The sequence below is a fragment of the Filicampus tigris genome, chromosome 15, assembly GCF_054856515.1.
Source record: "Filicampus tigris isolate MCC_2025a chromosome 15, RoL_Ftig_1.0, whole genome shotgun sequence".
NCBI lineage: Eukaryota > Metazoa > Chordata > Actinopteri > Syngnathiformes > Syngnathidae > Filicampus > Filicampus tigris.
This window is the reverse complement of record NC_141231.1, coordinates 19,607,843-19,625,555: the sequence shown is the minus strand read 5'-3', so window position 1 is coordinate 19,625,555 and position 17,713 is coordinate 19,607,843. Positions and strand designations below refer to the sequence as shown.

The window sequence follows — 17,713 nt, the reverse complement described above, 5'->3', positions numbered from 1 at the left end:
GTCCTGCAGTATCTGCTCAGTCAGCCCACAGCCTCACTGCAGACACGCGGCGAACGCTGAATACTGGTACGTCGACCTCTCCGCCATCCTGGATGTGGCAGGGCGGAGCGATGGGTGGAGAGGGACAACTACGTGCCTCATTTGGCCATCAAATAGGTAGTTTGCTAACTTTGCAGCTAATATTATTAGGTCCTGGGTGTACATCATATTGTTTCCGGCGGTGACACCGGCTTCGAAAACAAAGAAAGCAAATTTGTTATTCCAGCAGTGGCCCGTCGCTGTACTGCAAGAAGTAGCTCTCGGTTTTAAATAGACTGGTCAGCCCTCTGATTGACAGTGAAAAGACATTTTTTACTTTCTTCCTTTCAGTACATAAGCACATTTCAGAGTCTGTACTTTTTTTTTCACTTTTACTTAAGTAGTGAACCAGAGTTTTGATTCTGTAAATGTACTTCATCACTGCACCGTAAAAGGGAAACAAATGGGTGAACTCAAAATTTCAAAGAACTAATTGTCCCTTGATCAAGTTCATAACATCTCAGCAAATTGTTTTGGAGCTAACTTGCTTGCTTGCTTTGTTGTGCTAACTAACACTGTTGCCATAAATGTCAATCATTTATATTTGAAAGTTGTTCCCACCTAAAAAAAACTGTCTTAGCCTAAAAAATTCCAAGTTGTGATCCCTTTCGTTTTTTTTACAGTGCGAGTTTGCGTCAGTATCAGGCAGCTCTGCCACCTCCAATATGGCGGAGGGGCTGACGTATGGCAGCAACGGGTCAATCAGTGCGATGCACATGTCTACGGTCCCCGTAGCGTTGAGTTGAGAAGGGTAGCCAGCCACAAGCCGCCCGCGCGTACCCTCTTGTTGAGTTGGGGAAAGAAAAGGGCGAGGGGGGGCGCTAGAGGGTTTGCTTGACTTTTTCGGCAGCCACTCGCTCAATCAACATGCTGCAGACTTTTGCTCGGCGCGGACTCGGACGCAGAACCGAGTCACGGGCCGCGGCGTGAGCGGATGTGAGAGCCCAAACTTGGCGTCCGTCCAGCCGCCGCATGTTCGGCAGGATCAAGCGGAGGGGAACCGCCGCTTTGGACCGAGTCTTCTCGTCCTCGCAGCCGGACCTCGTCTGCTCCTCCCGCCGGGATGAGGAGCCCTCGGAGCCCTCGGAGCCCTCGGAGCCCTCGGAGCCCTCGGAGCCCACGGAGCCCACGGAGCCCACGGAGCGGCACGGCAAACAGCCCGCCGCCGGTGGAGACCACCCCGCGGGGCTGGTTCCGACCCACCATAAGAGCTCTTCGCTCGGTTCTGCCGGAGTGGACGCTTTGGAGCGAGCCTGTGGAGGAAGACAAGGAGGAGGAGGAGAGGAGGCGAGAAAAACAACAACTGGAGCACAGCTAGAGGAGCAACATGGACCAGTAAGCTGATCATATTTTTGACCTCATAACAATATATATATATATATATATATATATATATATATATATATATATATATATATATGAAAGACTACAGATATCGGACAATATTTCTTGCTGAAATTTTGATATTTATTTATTTTTACTTTTAATTTGAAATTAAACTGGGTATCGAAACGATTGATTCTCAAAATCGTGTATGTGTGTGTAGCATTTGGAAAAGAATGATGAAATATGTTTTTTATCTTCCTATTTTGTGTGCCCACCCACACACAGCGAGATTGACTGTCAAACGTCAACCAGGTCATCAGGCTAACAAATCTATGCGTCCATTCACGGTTGGTGGGGGGAGAGTTTTGCATTACTTGAGGTCCCACTTAAGACTCCGGTCAATGTGAGTCGTTCAAAAGTCTGTGATGTCATCGAAAACACGCCCACAGAGGGCATAGCCCCACCCCTTAGGCCAGCCGCTCATTACTGCCTATTAAATCTTCCAGATGTTCATCATCCCGAAACATGTGCAGGTATGTGTGTCGCTCCAATTACACGCAGAAGAATGTAGAATCAGTACAAGTGTGCGTTTGTAACATCACACACACACACACAGTCGTCAGCATCATCAATGGCCCAGCGTGGGTGTGTGTGTGTGGGGGTGTGTGTGTGTGTGTGTGTGTGTGAGTTTGTGCATGTTATGGGATTGTGTGTAATCTGATTCTATTTCAGCACCGCTGCCTCACTTCCTGTCATGTAATCTCCTTAATCTGCTTGTCAAATAAACGACAAGAGTTGCGTTGTTTCCATACAGCACAAACACACGCGCGGGCTATTTTCCAGCGTGTGTGGCGTGGCGGGAAGTTAGCCTGTGTCATCACTGTGCAATTTTGCCACCGGTTGCGGTTGTTACACCAATGCTGATGTGCAACACTTGACGGGAGCTATCATGCTCAGAGGCTAACGCGGTGGAGCACCATGGCGAGCTTTGACGTTTGTCTCGGTCTAATGACGCACGACACACGGGTTCATTCAGGGGGTTCAAACGCTAGCATGCTAACAGGAGCCAGCATGTCGCAGTGCGCGGTTGCTATGGCAAGCTTTGACGTACAATACAATACAATGCCACTTTATTTATAGAGCGCATTTCATAACAGCTATAGTTGTAACAAAGCACTTTACATTACGATAACAAAATAGCGATCATATAACAAGTGAAAGCAATACATTAAAACACAAATGACTGTATACGGTAGACACGGGAAAACAGCGCCCGGAAAGCGTCAGCCTCTCATCAAATCAAAAGCCAAAGAATTGAAATGTGTCTTTCAACGGGTTTTCAAAATGGCCAGAGAGAGGGCTTGCCTAACATTTAGTGGAAGGTCATTCCAGCGGGAAAGAGCGGCAACAGAAAAGGCTCCATCCCCTCTGAGGCTCCGCTGAGTCCTCCGCACCTCAATTGGCGCCGGGAAGGCGCGGAGGAGCTCTGCTGAGCTTCTTCAAATGAGAGGGTCATTTCCAAATCATTCCATTAATAACGCTAAGATCATTTAACGCGAGAACAAGACAAAACATTTGGGCATTTTTTATTATGCCATCTCTCTTTTATGTCCAACTGTCTCCCATGCTGTAACAGCCACGCCAAAAGTACATCATGGTAAAGACGCGCACAATTTAATTGCAAACACTTCCAACACTGCAGATGCGAGTGCAGGGATCAAAAATGATGTCATTTCCAAAAGGAAATTCAGTGGGGAAGGTCTTGACCCTTATTGAATCGAATTATATGAAAATGAGCGCCTAGCATGCTAACCTAAAGGAATGGCTCAACACGTTCAAGTTGTTGTTGTTGTTGTTGTTGCTGTCGAGGTCGGTCACATAACTTCCGGCCTCGCCGCCATCAAAGTAATCATCAAATGTTCCGTTCTCTTCATGGCGGGCAGGGAGCATCCTGACATTCCGTCATCATCGCCATTCGCCGGGAAACAATGTATTGATCGCGTGTCGCTGGAAGTGAAAGCGAGCGAGTGTTTCCTTTGCGCTAACCGCGATGGAACGGAAAGCTTCGGGCTCTGCGGCGCCATCGCGTGATTCTCAGCCGGACCGCCGCGTCCTCATTAGGTCGACGTCTGCCGCTGGCTTCCTGCTTACAACTTCCTGTTGAGGCAGCATTCTAGCATGACGTAAAAAGGTCAAGTAGGCCACTATTAAAAGAAATAATGGGTAAACTGCCACTTTAAAAGGAGTCCTGTTTTGGGGAAGTCAACCCAAAAATGTTCTATGGGCCTTCACTAGTGGAAGCACGACATTCTGAGGAATATTGCGCTTGTGGACAATGAGTCAAGTAGCAAAATCCAGGAAGTTTGTACGGCCAATCGGAGGCCGTACACACCTGTCAAAAAGTTTGAGGAAAGCACTCCACTATTATCTCAGGGGGCGGCCATTTTGTCACTTGCTGTCGACTGAAGATGACATCACAGTTGCTCGGGGCTCAGGAAACGACCAATCGCGGCTCACCTGTTTTCTCAAGCTTAGCCAGGCAATATTCATCACAATGCCGTGTTGTGTTTAGACTGGTGGGCTTGCACAGAGCATATTCTTGTCGAGAGATTTTGGGGGTTGAATTCCACTTTAGATAATTTGAAGATAAAACAAGTCAGGTGAAAGAACTTCTGTCATGTAAAGTCAAGATAAATTCCCTAAAGTTAAGATAAGGACAGTAAAGCGCCTTTGGGCGGTAAAGCGGGGAGGCGGTGAGAAAGTGGGCGTGGCCCTGGATGTGTCCGTCATGTTGCTTGACAGCTGGTCAGTCCTCTCAGCCAATCGCAACCTGGAAGAAAATCACCAATGGGAGAAGACGACCAAAATAATAACAGCCGTCATTTTCCATCCTTTGATGTTGCAAATGTTGCCGAGTTGAAAGCGGCATCTGACATCCGGCAGGGTCCCGGCGAAGGAACGGAGCGCGCCGCGACGTACGAGCTGGAAGTGGAGCTGAGACGAGGACGCGACCTGGCGGTCCGAGACAAACGAGGTAGACTCCACGGCGGACCCTCCGCCACCCTCACGTCCATTTGTGGGTGTTTTTTTTTTTTTTTCTTTCATCTTATTTTTTTGGGTTAGCGGGAAGTAGCGACCCATACGTGAAGTTCAGGATGGCGGGTAGGGACGTGTTCAGAAGCAGAACCGTACACAAGAACCTCAACCCTGTCTGGAACCACAAGACCACCCTTGTCACGCAAGACCTTGGTGAACCGCTACATGTCAAGGTACATGCACGCACGCACGCACGCACGCACGCACGCACGCACACACACACACACACACACACACACACACACACACACACATACCATGCAACACTACTCCAAATGATCACAATTGCTTGGTAAGCCATGGTAATAGTCGTTTCAGAGGATAAAGGATATATGCCAGTGAGTATTGTTGTTTGTTTGTGTTCAAATGCGATATTCTTGACACCACAGCGCTGTTGCTAAGATGTTTTGCATCGTTTGTTAGCATTAAGCCGTTTGAAATCCAGCGGGAGTAATTCTCTTGCGCTTGTTGTCGTGCTGTCGTCGTAGGTGTTCGACTACGACTTTGGTCTCCAGGACGACTTCATGGGCTCGGCTGTCCTCCACCTGGACTCTCTGGAACTAGACAGGTACGAGCCGCACCTGATTTCGCTCACGTGACGCGTGCGTTGTAAGTGATGCGATTGTGCATCAGGCGGAGCCCGGTGACCTTGGTTCTGGAGGACCCGCGACAGCCCGGGGAGCACCTGGGCTCGCTGGAGCTCGCCGTCAGGCTCACGCGCAAAAACCGCACGGCCGAGCAGCGCCGGGACTCGACGGTACGAGGTCATCGTTCGCGTTGAAACGCTTTGCGCTTTTTCAGTTAGCTTGCTTGCTAATGCTGAGGTTTAGCGTCCGTTGCTCTTCCTGTCAGTTCTTCGGGGCTTTGAGCGTTAGCGGCACACATGCTAACACTACCGTGGCGGTGCTTCCGGCTGCTGAAAGAAAGCTAACTGCCGTGCTGTTCTTGTCAGCTTCTTCTCAACCTTTTGCATGTTACAACCACCCTCCCCCGCCTCCAAAAAAGGAAGCAAAAAATGCATACTTTGACGAGCTCAAGCTGAGCTTTGTCTCCCTCTGGTGAGAGTAGACACAAATAACCGATGCGGTCGTATGTTCAGACCGTGCTGCTCAGGAAGTCGTGGAGGAGGTCCACCAAGGTAATCATCATCATCATCATCATCATCATCATCATCATTATTTCACGTGCATCACTTGGCGCCATCTTGTGGTCCATCAGGAAGACACAGTCATGACTCCCTGCTTCCTTTTTGGTTCTATTTCGATCCCCAAAAGTTCTCACTTAATTTCTTCCATCTATAAGCTCCTCCCACCTTCATTCCCTTTTTTGTTTCTCCTGAGACTTTTCTGTGGAATTGATAAAAGCAGGATTGCTATGGCTACATCTGGTGGAGCTGAACGTTGCTGAACGTTTGTCTTAGTTACAATCGTGTGCCATTGTCCACAAGTGGAATGACATACCAAAATAAAGGACAAAATTGAGTTATAGCTGGATTAAAAAAACAACAAAATCATTTCACATAAAGTGCCAGACAAAAAGAGCCAAACGTGTGTCCCTCCCATCCAACCGAAACCCGTCCAATTTAAAACCCAAATCATTTCACAGTGTCACTTTGTGGAAGTAACGTATATGGAGCAAATTTGGAGCTTGGAGCTTTCCGCACAAATGTCCGCGCAGAGCATCCGTGACTTTGTCCACCACTTGGTTCTTTGCCTCGGCAGCGGTCGCCCGCTCATCCGGCCGAGGTCCCCGGGGCGTCCCGGCAGTGGCGGGGCCTCGTCAGCGTGGCTCTCATCGAGGGGCGGGACCTGGTCCCCATGGACCCCAACGGACTGAGCGACCCCTACGTCAAGTTCCGCCTGGGGGCGCAGAAGTACCGCAGCAAGGTGAGGTGACCCAACGACCGACCGACGTTCAACACGTCCGGCGGAGCGCTTCCTTGACTTCTGGCAGGGCTAGGGAACCTGGGTTCCTCCAGATATCCAGATATCCCGCCCGTTTTGCTACAACACACCTGACTCAAATGAATGATCAGGGCCCTTTCAGACTTGTAGCGGGCGTGCTGATGAGCTGAGCATTTCAATCGGGTGTGTTGTAGTAGGGAGGCATCCAAAGAGTCCAAGTGGGAGCCCTGCTAAACGGAGGCGCGGCGCTGCGTTTGGCGGACGAGCCGACGGTGCAAACTTTCCGTCTCCTTGGCGCAGACGCTTTCGAAGACGCTGAATCCGCAGTGGCGGGAACGCTTTGACCTTCAGCTGCAGGACGAGACGGCGGACGTGCTGGAGGCCGGCGTGTGGGACCGCGACAGCGGGCGCAGGGACGACTTCATCGGGCGGCGAGTACAAACTTTGCCTTCTTTGCGGCACCTCCATTGAGCCTTGACAGCCGCGCCTCGACACGCGAGGCTTGAATCGCTTCCGTCGACCAAACGTTCGAAGACATAGGAGCAAAGGAAACGGTGTGACGATGTGACCAGCACGCGCGAGACAGACGGGCTGCTCCGAGACTAAGTGAGAGGGCAAAGCCTCTTGTTATGGACAAAAACAAAATGTCACACACTTTGCCACTCAGAAAGGAAACAGGAGACTTGTGCTAATGTCAACCATGCAAATTGTTAAGGCGTGTCAAAATCAACAAAGACACAGAATCAAGTCAAATTCAAATACCATATTAGTTTTTGAACAAAACAAAACAATTTTATTTGTACAGCGCATTTCACAACAGCTAGAGCTGTACATATTGGTTTCAAGCTTTGTAAAAAATGGTCATGGAAAAATACCACGAATCACGATTAACTACGGAAAATTTTGCAATGAACTCGTTAAAGAAATGTAATTGTTTGACAGCACTAGAAAAAAAGAGAGACTTTTACATTTTTCCCAAATGATTCTTCAATTCTTTTTGAATTTGCCCCTCGGTTGTGTTTCTTATTTTGTTGGATATGAAGAATGGCGTATTTGTGGTTGTCGAAGGGAGATCTGAACTCGGTGTTATTCAGTTTGCCATTTTAGTGAGAGAACAATTTCAGGCCCACCCTGATTCTGGCAAGCCCACCCATTCGCCACGTTCTCCACCGACCGTTTGTTCCAGGTCCGTTAAATCGAGCTTTGACTGTACTGTGCACCAAAAGGTTCCGTTTTTTGGAGTTGTTTTTTTTCCCCATTTGCATCCGCCAAAGTTAGCATGATGATCATGAAATCATTGTTGCCATTGCAGTTGCCAGCTGGACTTGTCCACGCTGGCCAAAGAGCAAACTCACCACCTGGAGCTTCCACTGGAGGAGTCCCGGGGCCACCTGGTGCTGCTGGTCACGCTGACGGCCTCCGCGGCCAGCCTGGCCGCCCCGCCGCCGGACAACCTGCGGCAGCGCGGCGAGAGATACGTGAGCGAGCGCTACGTCGCTAACCGGCTAACAAGCGAGTTGCTAACGAGCGTTTTCCCGCAGGGCTTGCTGAAGTCCTTCTCGGACATGAAGGACGTGGGCGTGGTGCTCGTGAAGGTTGTGCGGGCCGAAGGCCTCGCGGCGGCCGACGTCACCGGTGAGAAAGGAACGGCAATCCAATCAAAGAGACAATGTCCGTTTGCATTTTGTGGGGGGCGGGGGGTGTAAACGTACGTGTTGGTTGTCCCGCTCAGGGAAGAGCGACCCCTTCTGCGTGGTGGAGCTCAACAACCAACGCCTACGGACGCCAACCGTCTACAAGGACCTCAACCCACGCTGGAACAAAGTCTTCACTTTGTGAGTAGAGCATGTACCGACACGCTGTTAGCCGTCCTGCGCCGTAATGTGCGCGCGCATGTCGGTGTCAGTAAGGTGACGGACATCCACTCGGTGTTGGAGGTCACCGTGCTGGACGAGGACAGAGACCGCAGTGCCGACTTCTTGGGAAAAGTCGCCGTCCCGTTGTTACACGTGAGTCCGGCGCCTCCTTTGGAGTGTTGGTAGCGTAGCACGCGCGTCACATGTGTGTCGCAGGTGCGTAGTGGCGAGTGCAAGGCGTACATGCTGAAGGACAAAGAGTTGAGAGGTCGCAGCAAGGGCCTCATCTTCCTGGAGCTCCACGTGGTCTTCAACGCCGTGAGTTGAGCCTTCCTGGCGCTTTGGAAGCGGCGCCGCCGGGCGGCCGTCACCTGCCCTCTCGGAGAAGTCACGCGGGCGGCGTTTCTCATCACGTGACCCGCTGCCTTTCCGTTGGGAGTCACCTGACCTGTTGTCTGCGGACAGGTGAAAGCGGCGTTGAGGACGCTGTCGCCCGCTGAGCAGAAGTTGATGGGAAATGAAGCCAAAGTGTCCAAAGATGTAGGTGGTGGACGTTTTGAAGATAAAAAACAACGGCCCATGGCTTGGATGGGCGGAAAGAGGCTAACGCTCACGTTGTTGGCATGTGCGTGTGGTCAGCTGCTGCATCAGAATTTGGTGCGCGTCAGGAGACACATCCTGGCGCTCTTCAACCTGGCCTCGTTCATCGACGGCTGCTTCCGCTGGGAGTCCAGGCGACGCAGCCTCGCCTCGTTCCTGGTCAGCGCACGGCCCCCTCGCCCCTGCGTGCTAGCTTGATCTTGTGCTCACCACGCGGCCTTGTCTTCAGATCTTCGTGGTGGTTGTCTGGAACTTCCAAGCCTTCGTGATTCCGCTGGCGTTGCTGCTACTGCTGGTCTGGAATTTTTTCCTCCGGTGGACTCGCGAGACCGCCGACACGGTGAGATGACACACGTCAAGCCAAGGTTGTTATAGTTAGCATCTTATGTACTGTACACTTCGTATCATTCAAAAAAATAGTCAAGACTTGCTCTAAAAAGTCATTAACATTGAAGTCGAAACAAAATAAAAAAACCCACTGTGATGGAAAAACCCAAACCCAAAGTAAGGCGACCGAGGTGGAGCTTTCGCAGGAAAGCCCAGACTTCCTTCTCCCCAGCCACTTCATCCGGCTCTCCGGGGCGTGGGGGTAGGAGGTGGGATCCCAAGGCTTTCCCAGGCCAGCCGGGAGCCATTCTGTCATCCGGCATCCAGCATCTCTCGGGCCTCCTTACAGCAGGATGTGCCTTCTAACCGGATGCCCGAGCCGCCTCACCTGGCTCGTTTGGATGCGCAGGAGCAGGGGCTTTCCTCCCGGATGACCGAGCTTCTCGGCGTACGCGTGACCTCGCGGGCTTTATTTTGTTAGATGGACCTACAGCGCAAAAAAATGCCGTCTCCTGATTGTCGTGCAAGCGCAAGGCTCGGTTTGGCGCACCGGACTAGTGGACATTAACGTGCGCCCGGCATACGAGACAATTTGGTAGCGGGCAGTCGGTCCAAGCCTCCGCCCGCTGAGATCGTGTCTAAGTCCGGCGCGGTAGGTCAACCGCTGGTCTAAGGTGACGTCGGTGAATTTGATCAGGGGACAGGCAGACGGACACGGCAGCACCGCAGACCCTCGTAATCAGGGCAGAAATCGATTCAATGTTGTCATTTTTACGACGAGCCTCATCATTGTGTTTTTTTCGATCATCCCACGACTGGCATACCCGACATGACGACCGCGCACGTCCCCCCACAGTCGACGGAGGCCACGCCGGAGTGGGACGAGGACGAGGACGACAAGGAGGTGACGTCATCGCGCGTGTTGGCCAGAAGCGAGACACGCGCTTCCGTGACCCGTGCGTTGTGTCCCCGGCAGGAGGCGGAGTCCCGTGGCTTTCTGGACAAATTGAACGCCATCCAGGACGTCTTCATCAGCGTGCAGAACGCTTTGGACCAGGCGGCGTCCTTTGGCGAGAGGCTGAAGAAGTAGGTGCCGCCTCGGGAGAGGACGACGTCAGGGAAGGGACCAGAACCTTTTTTTTTGTTTTATAATCACGCAATTTGATGATGCAAACGTTTGCTAGCTTGTTTGTAGAAGAGACAAGCGAGCGGATTGAGTGGAAAAACGGAGCAATTAAGGTACCGCGATGACTTTAGAGACTGACAAGACATCGCATTCTTCAGTCGGCCGCAGGAATGTTTTTTTGTTCTTTGCAGAGGATGAAAATGATTTCGCTGAGTCATTTTATATGGATGTTATATTATCGTTCTATATGTGCAAATCCATCTCTTGAAAAAAACTTCAAAGCATCAATGTTTTCAGATTTCCATTTCTTTTTTTGACCGAATGGTGTTTTCTGTGTTCCCCAGCGTGTTAAACTGGACGGTGCCTTTCCTGAGCTGCTTGGCCGTGGCCGCCTTGTGTCTTCTGGCCTTCCTGCTTTACCTCGTGCCGCTGCGCTACCTTGTGCTAGCGTGGGGTGAGTGCGCGCACGCGTGCACGCGCTCCCGCGGGCAGAGACTTGAACTTGATGCCCCCGCAGGCGTCAACAAGTTCACCAAGAAGTTACGCGACCCGTACGCTGTGGACAACAACGAGCTCGTGGACTTCCTGTCACGTGTGCCATCTGACGTTCAGCTGGTGAGTTGAGTGACGAATTTTGTTAATTCCAAGTTAGGGCATTCAATGCATAACTTACTTGAGCTGTCCCTCAAGGCTGCATCCTGGCACCCCTCATCATCTCTTCCTTAAAGTGGAAATCAACCCAAACATATTTACATGTTTGGGTTGACTTGAACTGTTGGCTAAAAACATCAGGGGACGCTAATTAAGGACAAAATGTTTTCTATTATGTACAAATAAAACATGTTGGTGCAGCCTGTATGGTAATAATAGCATCGCCTAATGTTGCACATATTAGCATTGCAATGTGCAGTAGGGACTCAAACTGCTAACATTTTGTCAACATCATGTCACGTGATGCTAAGTGACCCTGGCAAGCTTGTGTGGCAATCTGCAGGTCTATTGGCTAACGCTAATGCACATGTGTGCGGCAGACGCAGTATCGCGAGCTGAAGGTGGACGTGGGTCAAAGTCCGAGCAAGCGCAAGAGGACCAACTCCAGCTAACGTGCTAGCCAACACAACAACAACAACAAAAGACAACACGGGATTCCTAATTGATTACTTTGTTTGCCAAAAACCTTCTTGCTCTTCATCCTGCCCAAGAAAATCGAAGTCATACCATTTTTTGCACTGAATGGATGAATGTATTTGTATGTGCCCGAAGCAATGTTTTTAGTTTTAATGTAATTTCATTTTATCTATCTATCTATCTATCTATCTATCTATCTATCTATCTATCTATCTATCTATCTATCTATCTATCTATAAAACCTATAAAAAAGTGTTGCCACGGCAACTGTTCATCTAGCTGTCAATCATCAGGAGATGATGCTGGGCATGACTGAATTGACATACGCGTGCGATTTATGGAGGAGATTTATGCGAACTTGCACGTATGTCACAATTTAAGTTTTTTACACCTTTCTGTAAGTGACGTCACCCACGTAATGTTGCATTGAATGTTATGACGAAAATAATATGCATTAAACTTGAGAGAGAATGAGAAGCGCCTCAGGCGTCACAGTTCAATATTGTTGTACTCTGCTTCCGTCTGCCGGACATATTTGACATCGGCAGACCCTCAAACGTACATCTCGTGCGTGGGATTCCGGGGGGAGGGGTCTATGGCGTTAGATTGATGCCACAATGACGTCGGCATAATGTCAAATACCGCGCACAACAATGTGTTTCGCGTGTATCGAAATACAATTTTAATTAGAAATTGAAGGCATGAAACGACAAAAGTGGTTTTATTTTTCATATCTGGTATTTTGTAATATTTGGATCATTGAATCTAAATACTGTGTGTGGAAATGAGTCATTTCAAGCATATTTTCCATGCTATTATTTGATTTTTAATCAAAGGTGCCTTTTGATTTTAAAGACCATTCATTCCGCTCTCCGTCGTAAACTTGCCAGTAGAGGAAGAAAGGCCACAAGGTGGCACTGCAGTATCAAAAAGCATTGCTACATTGTGCAGAGTAAAAAGGTTGATCAATGGAAATTGTTTGTTTGTCTTGTATTCGTTTCTTGGCCCTCTGAAATGTGGGGAAAGGCCTGCATGTACGAGACGGATCCATTAGTTCAGTTGCAAAAGAGAGCAAGGAGAATGAATAATGACTTGTTGCGAAATCAAACACTTTGAAAAGAAATGGGCTTAATACAAAATGTTGAAAATACAAAGAGCAGAGTAGTTTAAACGTAAACAGTTAATCGATTTTCATTATTTTCCCCACCCTTACTAGCAAGCGTTTTTTTCGCGTTACAAAATAATGTCACTTCCGGAATCAAAAGTCGGCCACTTGCTTGCCTTTACGTTCACAAGACTTCATACACTTTTGCCAAATAAATAAAATGCGTAAAATCCACCCAAAATCTACAAACAACAGTTGTAATCATAACAGTGATCCTATAAACCTACAAAGTAACCTCACCTCAATAAATGACATTGTCCGTTCCGCCCATTCGGCGGGCCGTCATTCGCCGAGTTGGCGTTTTGTAAACACGCGTTGTTTCGCGATCCCCACGCTCCTTGAACGCAGCACAGCGTCGAAGCAAACATGGCGGCGCTTCTCCGCAGAGCGACCAAAGGTGAGCAATTTCCCCCTTCAAGTGTCACCGTTCTGTAACGAAACAAAACTTTGCGAGTTAGGGCTACGCGAGCGGCGTGTGCGATGCTTTCACGTCCGTACGCTCGCTCACAACGTTAGCCGAGCTCGCGTTTAGCGCTTAGCTAGCACGCTTAGCACGTTGACGCCAAGTTAAATCACAGTTAAGTGCAATTATTAACAACAACAACAAAGACAACGAAAGAGAAAAATCACAACCTTCCCTCCAACTTAAAACTTGTTCGTCCCTTGTTTCAAGCTGATTTGGTGCATTAGCATCTTGGCTGTTAGGTTAGCTTCAAAGCTCAACAAATCAATTTGTAAACTAAGTTAGTTTACAATGGAGGCAGTGACGTTAAGTGTGTGAAGTATGAAGAAAGCGTGAATGTTTGTGATACTTATTTCAAGTGTCAGGCTAAGGTGGCCATGTTCGACCTTTCACCTAGTGAGTATGAAGCTAGTTGGTGAGCTAACGGACACTAGCTCATGCGAGTCCAAACTTGTGCTAACGCTACGTTCCATTGACACTGTTCTTGTACTACATTTTACTACCAATGAGACTTAGGCCTGTGCTATAAGCCTTCAAATAAAAGCTCCCGCTTTTTGTCACATTGACACAACAACTAACACAGACTACCAAAAATGCATCACGGATAAACTGATCAAAAGCTGCAATCTGAGGATCATGACAATGGGAAAAGCCAAAGTAAACAGATGAACATTCTTACCACTTTTTAAAAACTACCCTAGCTTCCTTCAGTCAGCAGCCATATCAAAAAACTGATTAGAACAAGTTCTGACCAATAAAATGGAATGAAGCCATCAATGTGCCAATAACTTTCAATTGGCATTGACTTCCTCGTAGCCGTCGGCGTGTGCGCGCGCGGCTCTCGCGGCCTGTCCCAGCTGGCCGAGCTTCCGGAAACTCACGACATGCTGCGACGGACGTGTCGCGACTTCGCCGATCGGGAGCTGACGCCCATCGCCGCCCGGCTGGACAAAGAGCAGACGTACCCGGCGCAGCAGGTGTGGCGCTCGGCGGGCAAGCTGGCCGCGCAACGGACGGCGGCTCATGCCTGCGGCTCATGCCTGCGTTGGTGTGCCTTTTAGGTGTTGGAGCTGGGCGCCATGGGCGTGATGGCCATGGAGGTCCCCGAGGAGCTGGGCGGCGCCGGCATGGACTACCTGGCGTACAGCGTGGCCATGGAGGAAATCAGCCGCGGCTGCGCCAGCACCGGCGTGGTCGTCTCCGTCAACAACGTGAGACGCTTTCTGTGTTGGCGCCGGACGTAACGTCACGTCTCATGAATCGTGCCGCGGCGCGCGTTGCTCTTCTGCGTTCTGCGTGTCATGACTCGTCATGAGAAGGGATGCAACGATTCACTCGAGCCCTGATTCGGTTCGTTTTTCGGTTCCCGATTTCGATTCGATTTTTATCGACCTTTTCGATTTCGGAACTATTTTTTTAAAAACTGACTCGTTTTAACGTCTGCGTTGTTGCAAACACTTTCTGTCACTTTCTTTGCAAAAACACTTAACTACTAATTCTGACTGTTTAACTACACGTTTGTGTTGTCAGTGTTTAGTTAGTGCCAGAATTAAACATGAAAATACAAAAAATGACAATAGATTTGACTGTTATTGCAAATCCTTTTGTGATCAATATCGATTCTTTTGGTTTTTACATCGATGCATATTTCAAGCCGTTGAAATCCATTTCCGACGAATCGTTCCATCCCTAGTCATGGTTGGTGTCGTGTGTAGACGAATGACTCCTCGTGTCTTGGCACGAGTTTGATTCCGGTCCTGTCTCGTCATGATTCGTACACGTGGCGTTGGCCGCGACGTATGTCGTACGTGTCCCGCCTCTCATCGCCCGTGTGTCAGTCTCTCTACCTGGGTCCGATCCTGAAGTTTGGTTCTGAGGAGCAGAAGCAGAAGTGGATCACGCCTTTCACCAGCGGCCATCAAGTGGGCTGCTTTGCCCTCAGCGAGCCAGGTAAAGCCAGCCGCCGCCCGCCCCGGCCCGCCCCGGCCCGCCCCGGCCCGCCCCGGCCCGCCCGGCCGCCTCCTGACGCTTTGACTCCCCGCGCCACGCCGGCCACTTCTCAGGCAACGGCAGCGACGCGGGCGCCGCGTCCACGGTGGCGCATCAGGACGGCGACCATTGGGTCCTGAACGGCACCAAAGCGTGGATCACCAACAGCTGGGACGCCGCCGCCGCCGTCATCTTCGCCACCACCGACAGGAAGCTCAAACACAAGGCACGACGCCGGCCGGCGCTGGTCTCCAAGGCGGTTGGCGCGACGCTAACGCTAGCCTGTTTGCTCGCACCTGGCAGGGCATCAGCGCCTTCCTGGTGCCCATGCCCCACCCGGGCCTGTCGCTGGGCAAGAAGGAGGACAAGCTTGGCATCAAGGCGTCGTCCACCGCCAACATCATCCTGGAGGACTGCAGGATCCCGTTAGACAACATGCTGGGCCCCCGTGGCGCCGGATTCAAGATCGCCATGGTAACCACTTCGCCACCATCGCTTGGCTGCTTTCCTTCAAAATCTTGCCATGAAGCGTCCGCTAGCGTCATGCTAACGTGTAACGCAAATGCGAAACAAACACAGGCTCACGGAACACAGTGTAGATGTTTCAGTAAATAGGGTGGCGCCTTGACTTCTGTCTTTTTTATTTGAGATACGAGCCATCGCTTGCTTTCTTTTTTTTTTTTTTTTTTTTTTTTTTTTTTGTATATTGTTTGTGTTTGTATGAGATTCATCTATTCACGTGGGTTTCCGACAATCCCAGTTGCTGGCACTAATGCGCCATTAAGCACTTTTGCCAGCCGACGGTCGGACGGACGACAAATCGGTTGGCCAAAGGAGCAAGCGGCGCGCACGTTCTGAAGAAAGCGTCCAAAACAGCCACTTGAGAATGATAGCATTTTGTTGCGTGCCGTATTTGTTTGGCGGCGTGCGGCCGGTGAGCTTTTTCGCTCGTCAAATACGCGCCTGAGCTCAAACGGGCTGCGGCTAGGCTAACGCGGCCTTTGCGCCCCTCAGCAAACTCTGGACAGCGGGCGCATCGGCATCGCGGCTCAGGCGCTGGGCATCGCTCAGGCCTCGCTGGACTGCGCCGCCGATTACGCGCACAAGCGCGGCGCCTTCGGAGCACCCATCGGAAAACTGCAAGCCATTCAGGTAACCGGCACGCGGCGGCTTTCTAGTTGCCCCCAAGTGCTCTCTCACCGCTGCTGCTTTTTGTTATTTTTTTGTGCGTGCGTGTCTCGTAGTTCAAGCTGGCCGACATGGCGCTGGCCATCGAGAGCGCTCGGCTCCTGACGTGGAAGGCGGCCCTCCTGCGCGACGCCAAGAGACCTTTCACCAAGGTAGGCGCGAGCCCTCGCTCCAACTTCCCGCGCCGGAACCTTTCACAATAAAAGCCTCGTCTCCAGGAAGCCGCCATGGCCAAACTGTCCGCCTCCGAGGCTGCCACCTTCTGCTCCCACCAGGTGAGCCTGCTCAGCTTAAGCAGTTGAACTCCTTGCGTGGCTCATGTCCTGACCGGAGGTGGGTTGAGTAGGCAAAACAAAAATGTCCTGGCAGTGAAGCTAATCAGCCAAAGATAAGTTCGATAACCCAACAGCGCATTCCAACAACACCCCGAGTTTCCCAACGGGTCGAGTGGAGCAGAGTGCGCTTGGAGTGCATTTGCAAACACACTTTTAGTAGTGATAACTTTAGGAGCACAGCTAATACACACCCTCTAGGAAGGGTTGGCTGAAAAATGATCCAAGTTTGGACCAAAAATGTGACCTGCTCAACTTTCTTTTTTTTTTCTTTTTTTATGTAGCCCAAAAAGTTTGGTCAAATGAATAAGCCGCGGAGTAACACATTTTTAGTGTTTTTGTACAAAACAGAAAATGTGGGCATTGTTTGTGGGTTATTTGTTTGAGCCAATTTTGGGGGTTAAATAAACAACCCCAAAAGTTGTGTCCATCCCTTTCTGATCCAAGCTCTTTTTAGAGTTGCAATCATAAGTCCCACCCCCAATTGTTTGATTTTAGCGTGGCATGTCACCCATCAGGCCATCCAGGTCCTGGGCGGGATGGGCTACGTGACCGACATGCCCGCCGAGCGCCACTACCGCGACGCTCGTATCACCGAGATCTACGAGGGCACCAGCGAGATACAGAGACTGGTCATCGCGGCACAGTTGCTCAAGGACTACGCGGCCTAGCCGGAAGCCCCGCCCCCAAAACCCCCACCGGTGACCGGAACATGAACAACGTCAACTAAACACGAGAACGTGCCCACAACCAACACCGTGCAAGCTCTGCATTTTGTTTTCCCCCTTTCACTAAACGTGGAAGCCTAATTTTTTGTTTTTTGTTTTTCATGTGTGTGGGAAGGAAAAAAAACACCTTGATTTCACAGACGATTGATCGTTATCGTGTTTGGCCAACACTTTGCGTCCTTGTCGCTTGGACAAGTGATGTGTGCCCCAATCGCAATCATGACCGTGAACATGCAAAATGAAATGAAAGTGGAAAACACTTTGCTGAGGTTCGGGTTAAAAACAAAGATAACCCAAGTAAACATCAAATGCAGTTTTGAAATGGTAATTTGGTTTCCGAAAAGGACAAAATCTATTTTGGATCTACCCCCTACTTTGTGTGGGAATGTGGGTAGTAGAAAAAAACA

At 50.1% G+C, this 17,713-nt stretch overlaps 2 protein-coding genes and 1 long non-coding RNA gene across 6 annotated transcripts; 2 read left to right on the top strand and 1 right to left on the bottom strand.

Annotated features, from left to right (window-relative positions):
• The first annotated feature begins 805 nt into the window (after positions 1–805).
• LOC147135932 (multiple C2 and transmembrane domain-containing protein 1-like) lies at positions 806–11,918 on the top strand. Of its 3 annotated transcripts, XM_086054377.1 has the most exons (21): positions 806–1,413; positions 4,348–4,438; positions 4,528–4,673; positions 4,989–5,068; positions 5,134–5,257; positions 5,600–5,638; positions 6,222–6,386; positions 6,705–6,835; positions 7,717–7,882; positions 7,946–8,039; positions 8,137–8,239; positions 8,311–8,413; positions 8,477–8,578; positions 8,726–8,800; positions 8,900–9,019; positions 9,090–9,200; positions 10,044–10,091; positions 10,164–10,273; positions 10,658–10,767; positions 10,831–10,928; positions 11,345–11,918. In XM_086054377.1, exons 1-21 carry the CDS (start codon positions 1,051–1,053, stop codon positions 11,414–11,416), a joined length of 2,451 nt encoding a protein of 816 aa, XP_085910503.1. In that variant the 5' UTR covers positions 806–1,050; the 3' UTR covers positions 11,417–11,918. The 3 variants fall into 3 exon arrangements, with proteins under 3 accessions (XP_085910503.1, XP_085910502.1, XP_085910501.1); XM_086054376.1 differs by having other exon boundaries at positions 7,717–8,039; XM_086054375.1 differs by lacking the exon at positions 5,600–5,638 and having other exon boundaries at positions 7,717–8,039; positions 9,969–10,091.
• A 326-nt stretch (positions 11,919–12,244) lies between these two features.
• LOC147135931 (uncharacterized) lies at positions 12,245–13,570 on the bottom strand. Its single transcript, XR_015089936.1, has 3 exons — positions 13,240–13,570; positions 12,847–13,035; positions 12,245–12,469 (listed from the first exon to the last, which is right to left on the bottom strand). It is a non-coding gene; the product is annotated as an uncharacterized LOC147135931 (long non-coding RNA).
• On the top strand, positions 12,878–17,387 carry acads (acyl-CoA dehydrogenase short chain). Of its 2 annotated transcripts, none has more exons than XM_086054407.1 (10): positions 12,878–13,003; positions 13,886–14,046; positions 14,131–14,280; positions 14,908–15,019; positions 15,133–15,284; positions 15,362–15,532; positions 16,073–16,210; positions 16,303–16,398; positions 16,465–16,521; positions 17,097–17,387. In XM_086054407.1, the coding sequence occupies exons 1-10, from the start codon at positions 12,973–12,975 to the stop codon at positions 17,247–17,249; spliced, it is 1,221 nt and encodes a 406-aa protein (XP_085910533.1). In that variant the 5' UTR covers positions 12,878–12,972; the 3' UTR covers positions 17,250–17,387. The 2 variants fall into 2 exon arrangements, with proteins under 2 accessions (XP_085910533.1, XP_085910534.1); XM_086054408.1 differs by having other exon boundaries at positions 17,077–17,387.
• The last annotated feature ends 326 nt before the right edge of the window (positions 17,388–17,713 follow it).

What these genes read in the sequence shown, in the direction of transcription:
- LOC147135932 (XM_086054375.1), top strand. Translation starts at nt 1,051, where the DNA reads ATGTTCGGCAGGATCAAGCGGAGGGGAACCGCCGCTTTGGACCGAGTC. An exon ending in CGCAGAAGTACCGCAGCAAG is followed by an intron (nt 6,387 to 6,704) that starts GTGAGGTGACCC and finishes TCCTTGGCGCAG; the next exon opens with ACGCTTTCGAAGACGCTGAA. An exon ending in TGCCATCTGACGTTCAGCTG is followed by an intron (nt 10,929 to 11,344) that starts GTGAGTTGAGTG and finishes TGTGTGCGGCAG; the next exon opens with ACGCAGTATCGCGAGCTGAA.
- acads (XM_086054407.1), top strand. Translation starts at nt 12,973, where the DNA reads ATGGCGGCGCTTCTCCGCAGAGCGACCAAAG. An exon ending in TGGTCGTCTCCGTCAACAAC is followed by an intron (nt 14,281 to 14,907) that starts GTGAGACGCTTT and finishes CCCGTGTGTCAG; the next exon opens with TCTCTCTACCTGGGTCCGAT. An exon ending in CCGGATTCAAGATCGCCATG is followed by an intron (nt 15,533 to 16,072) that starts GTAACCACTTCG and finishes TGCGCCCCTCAG; the next exon opens with CAAACTCTGGACAGCGGGCG.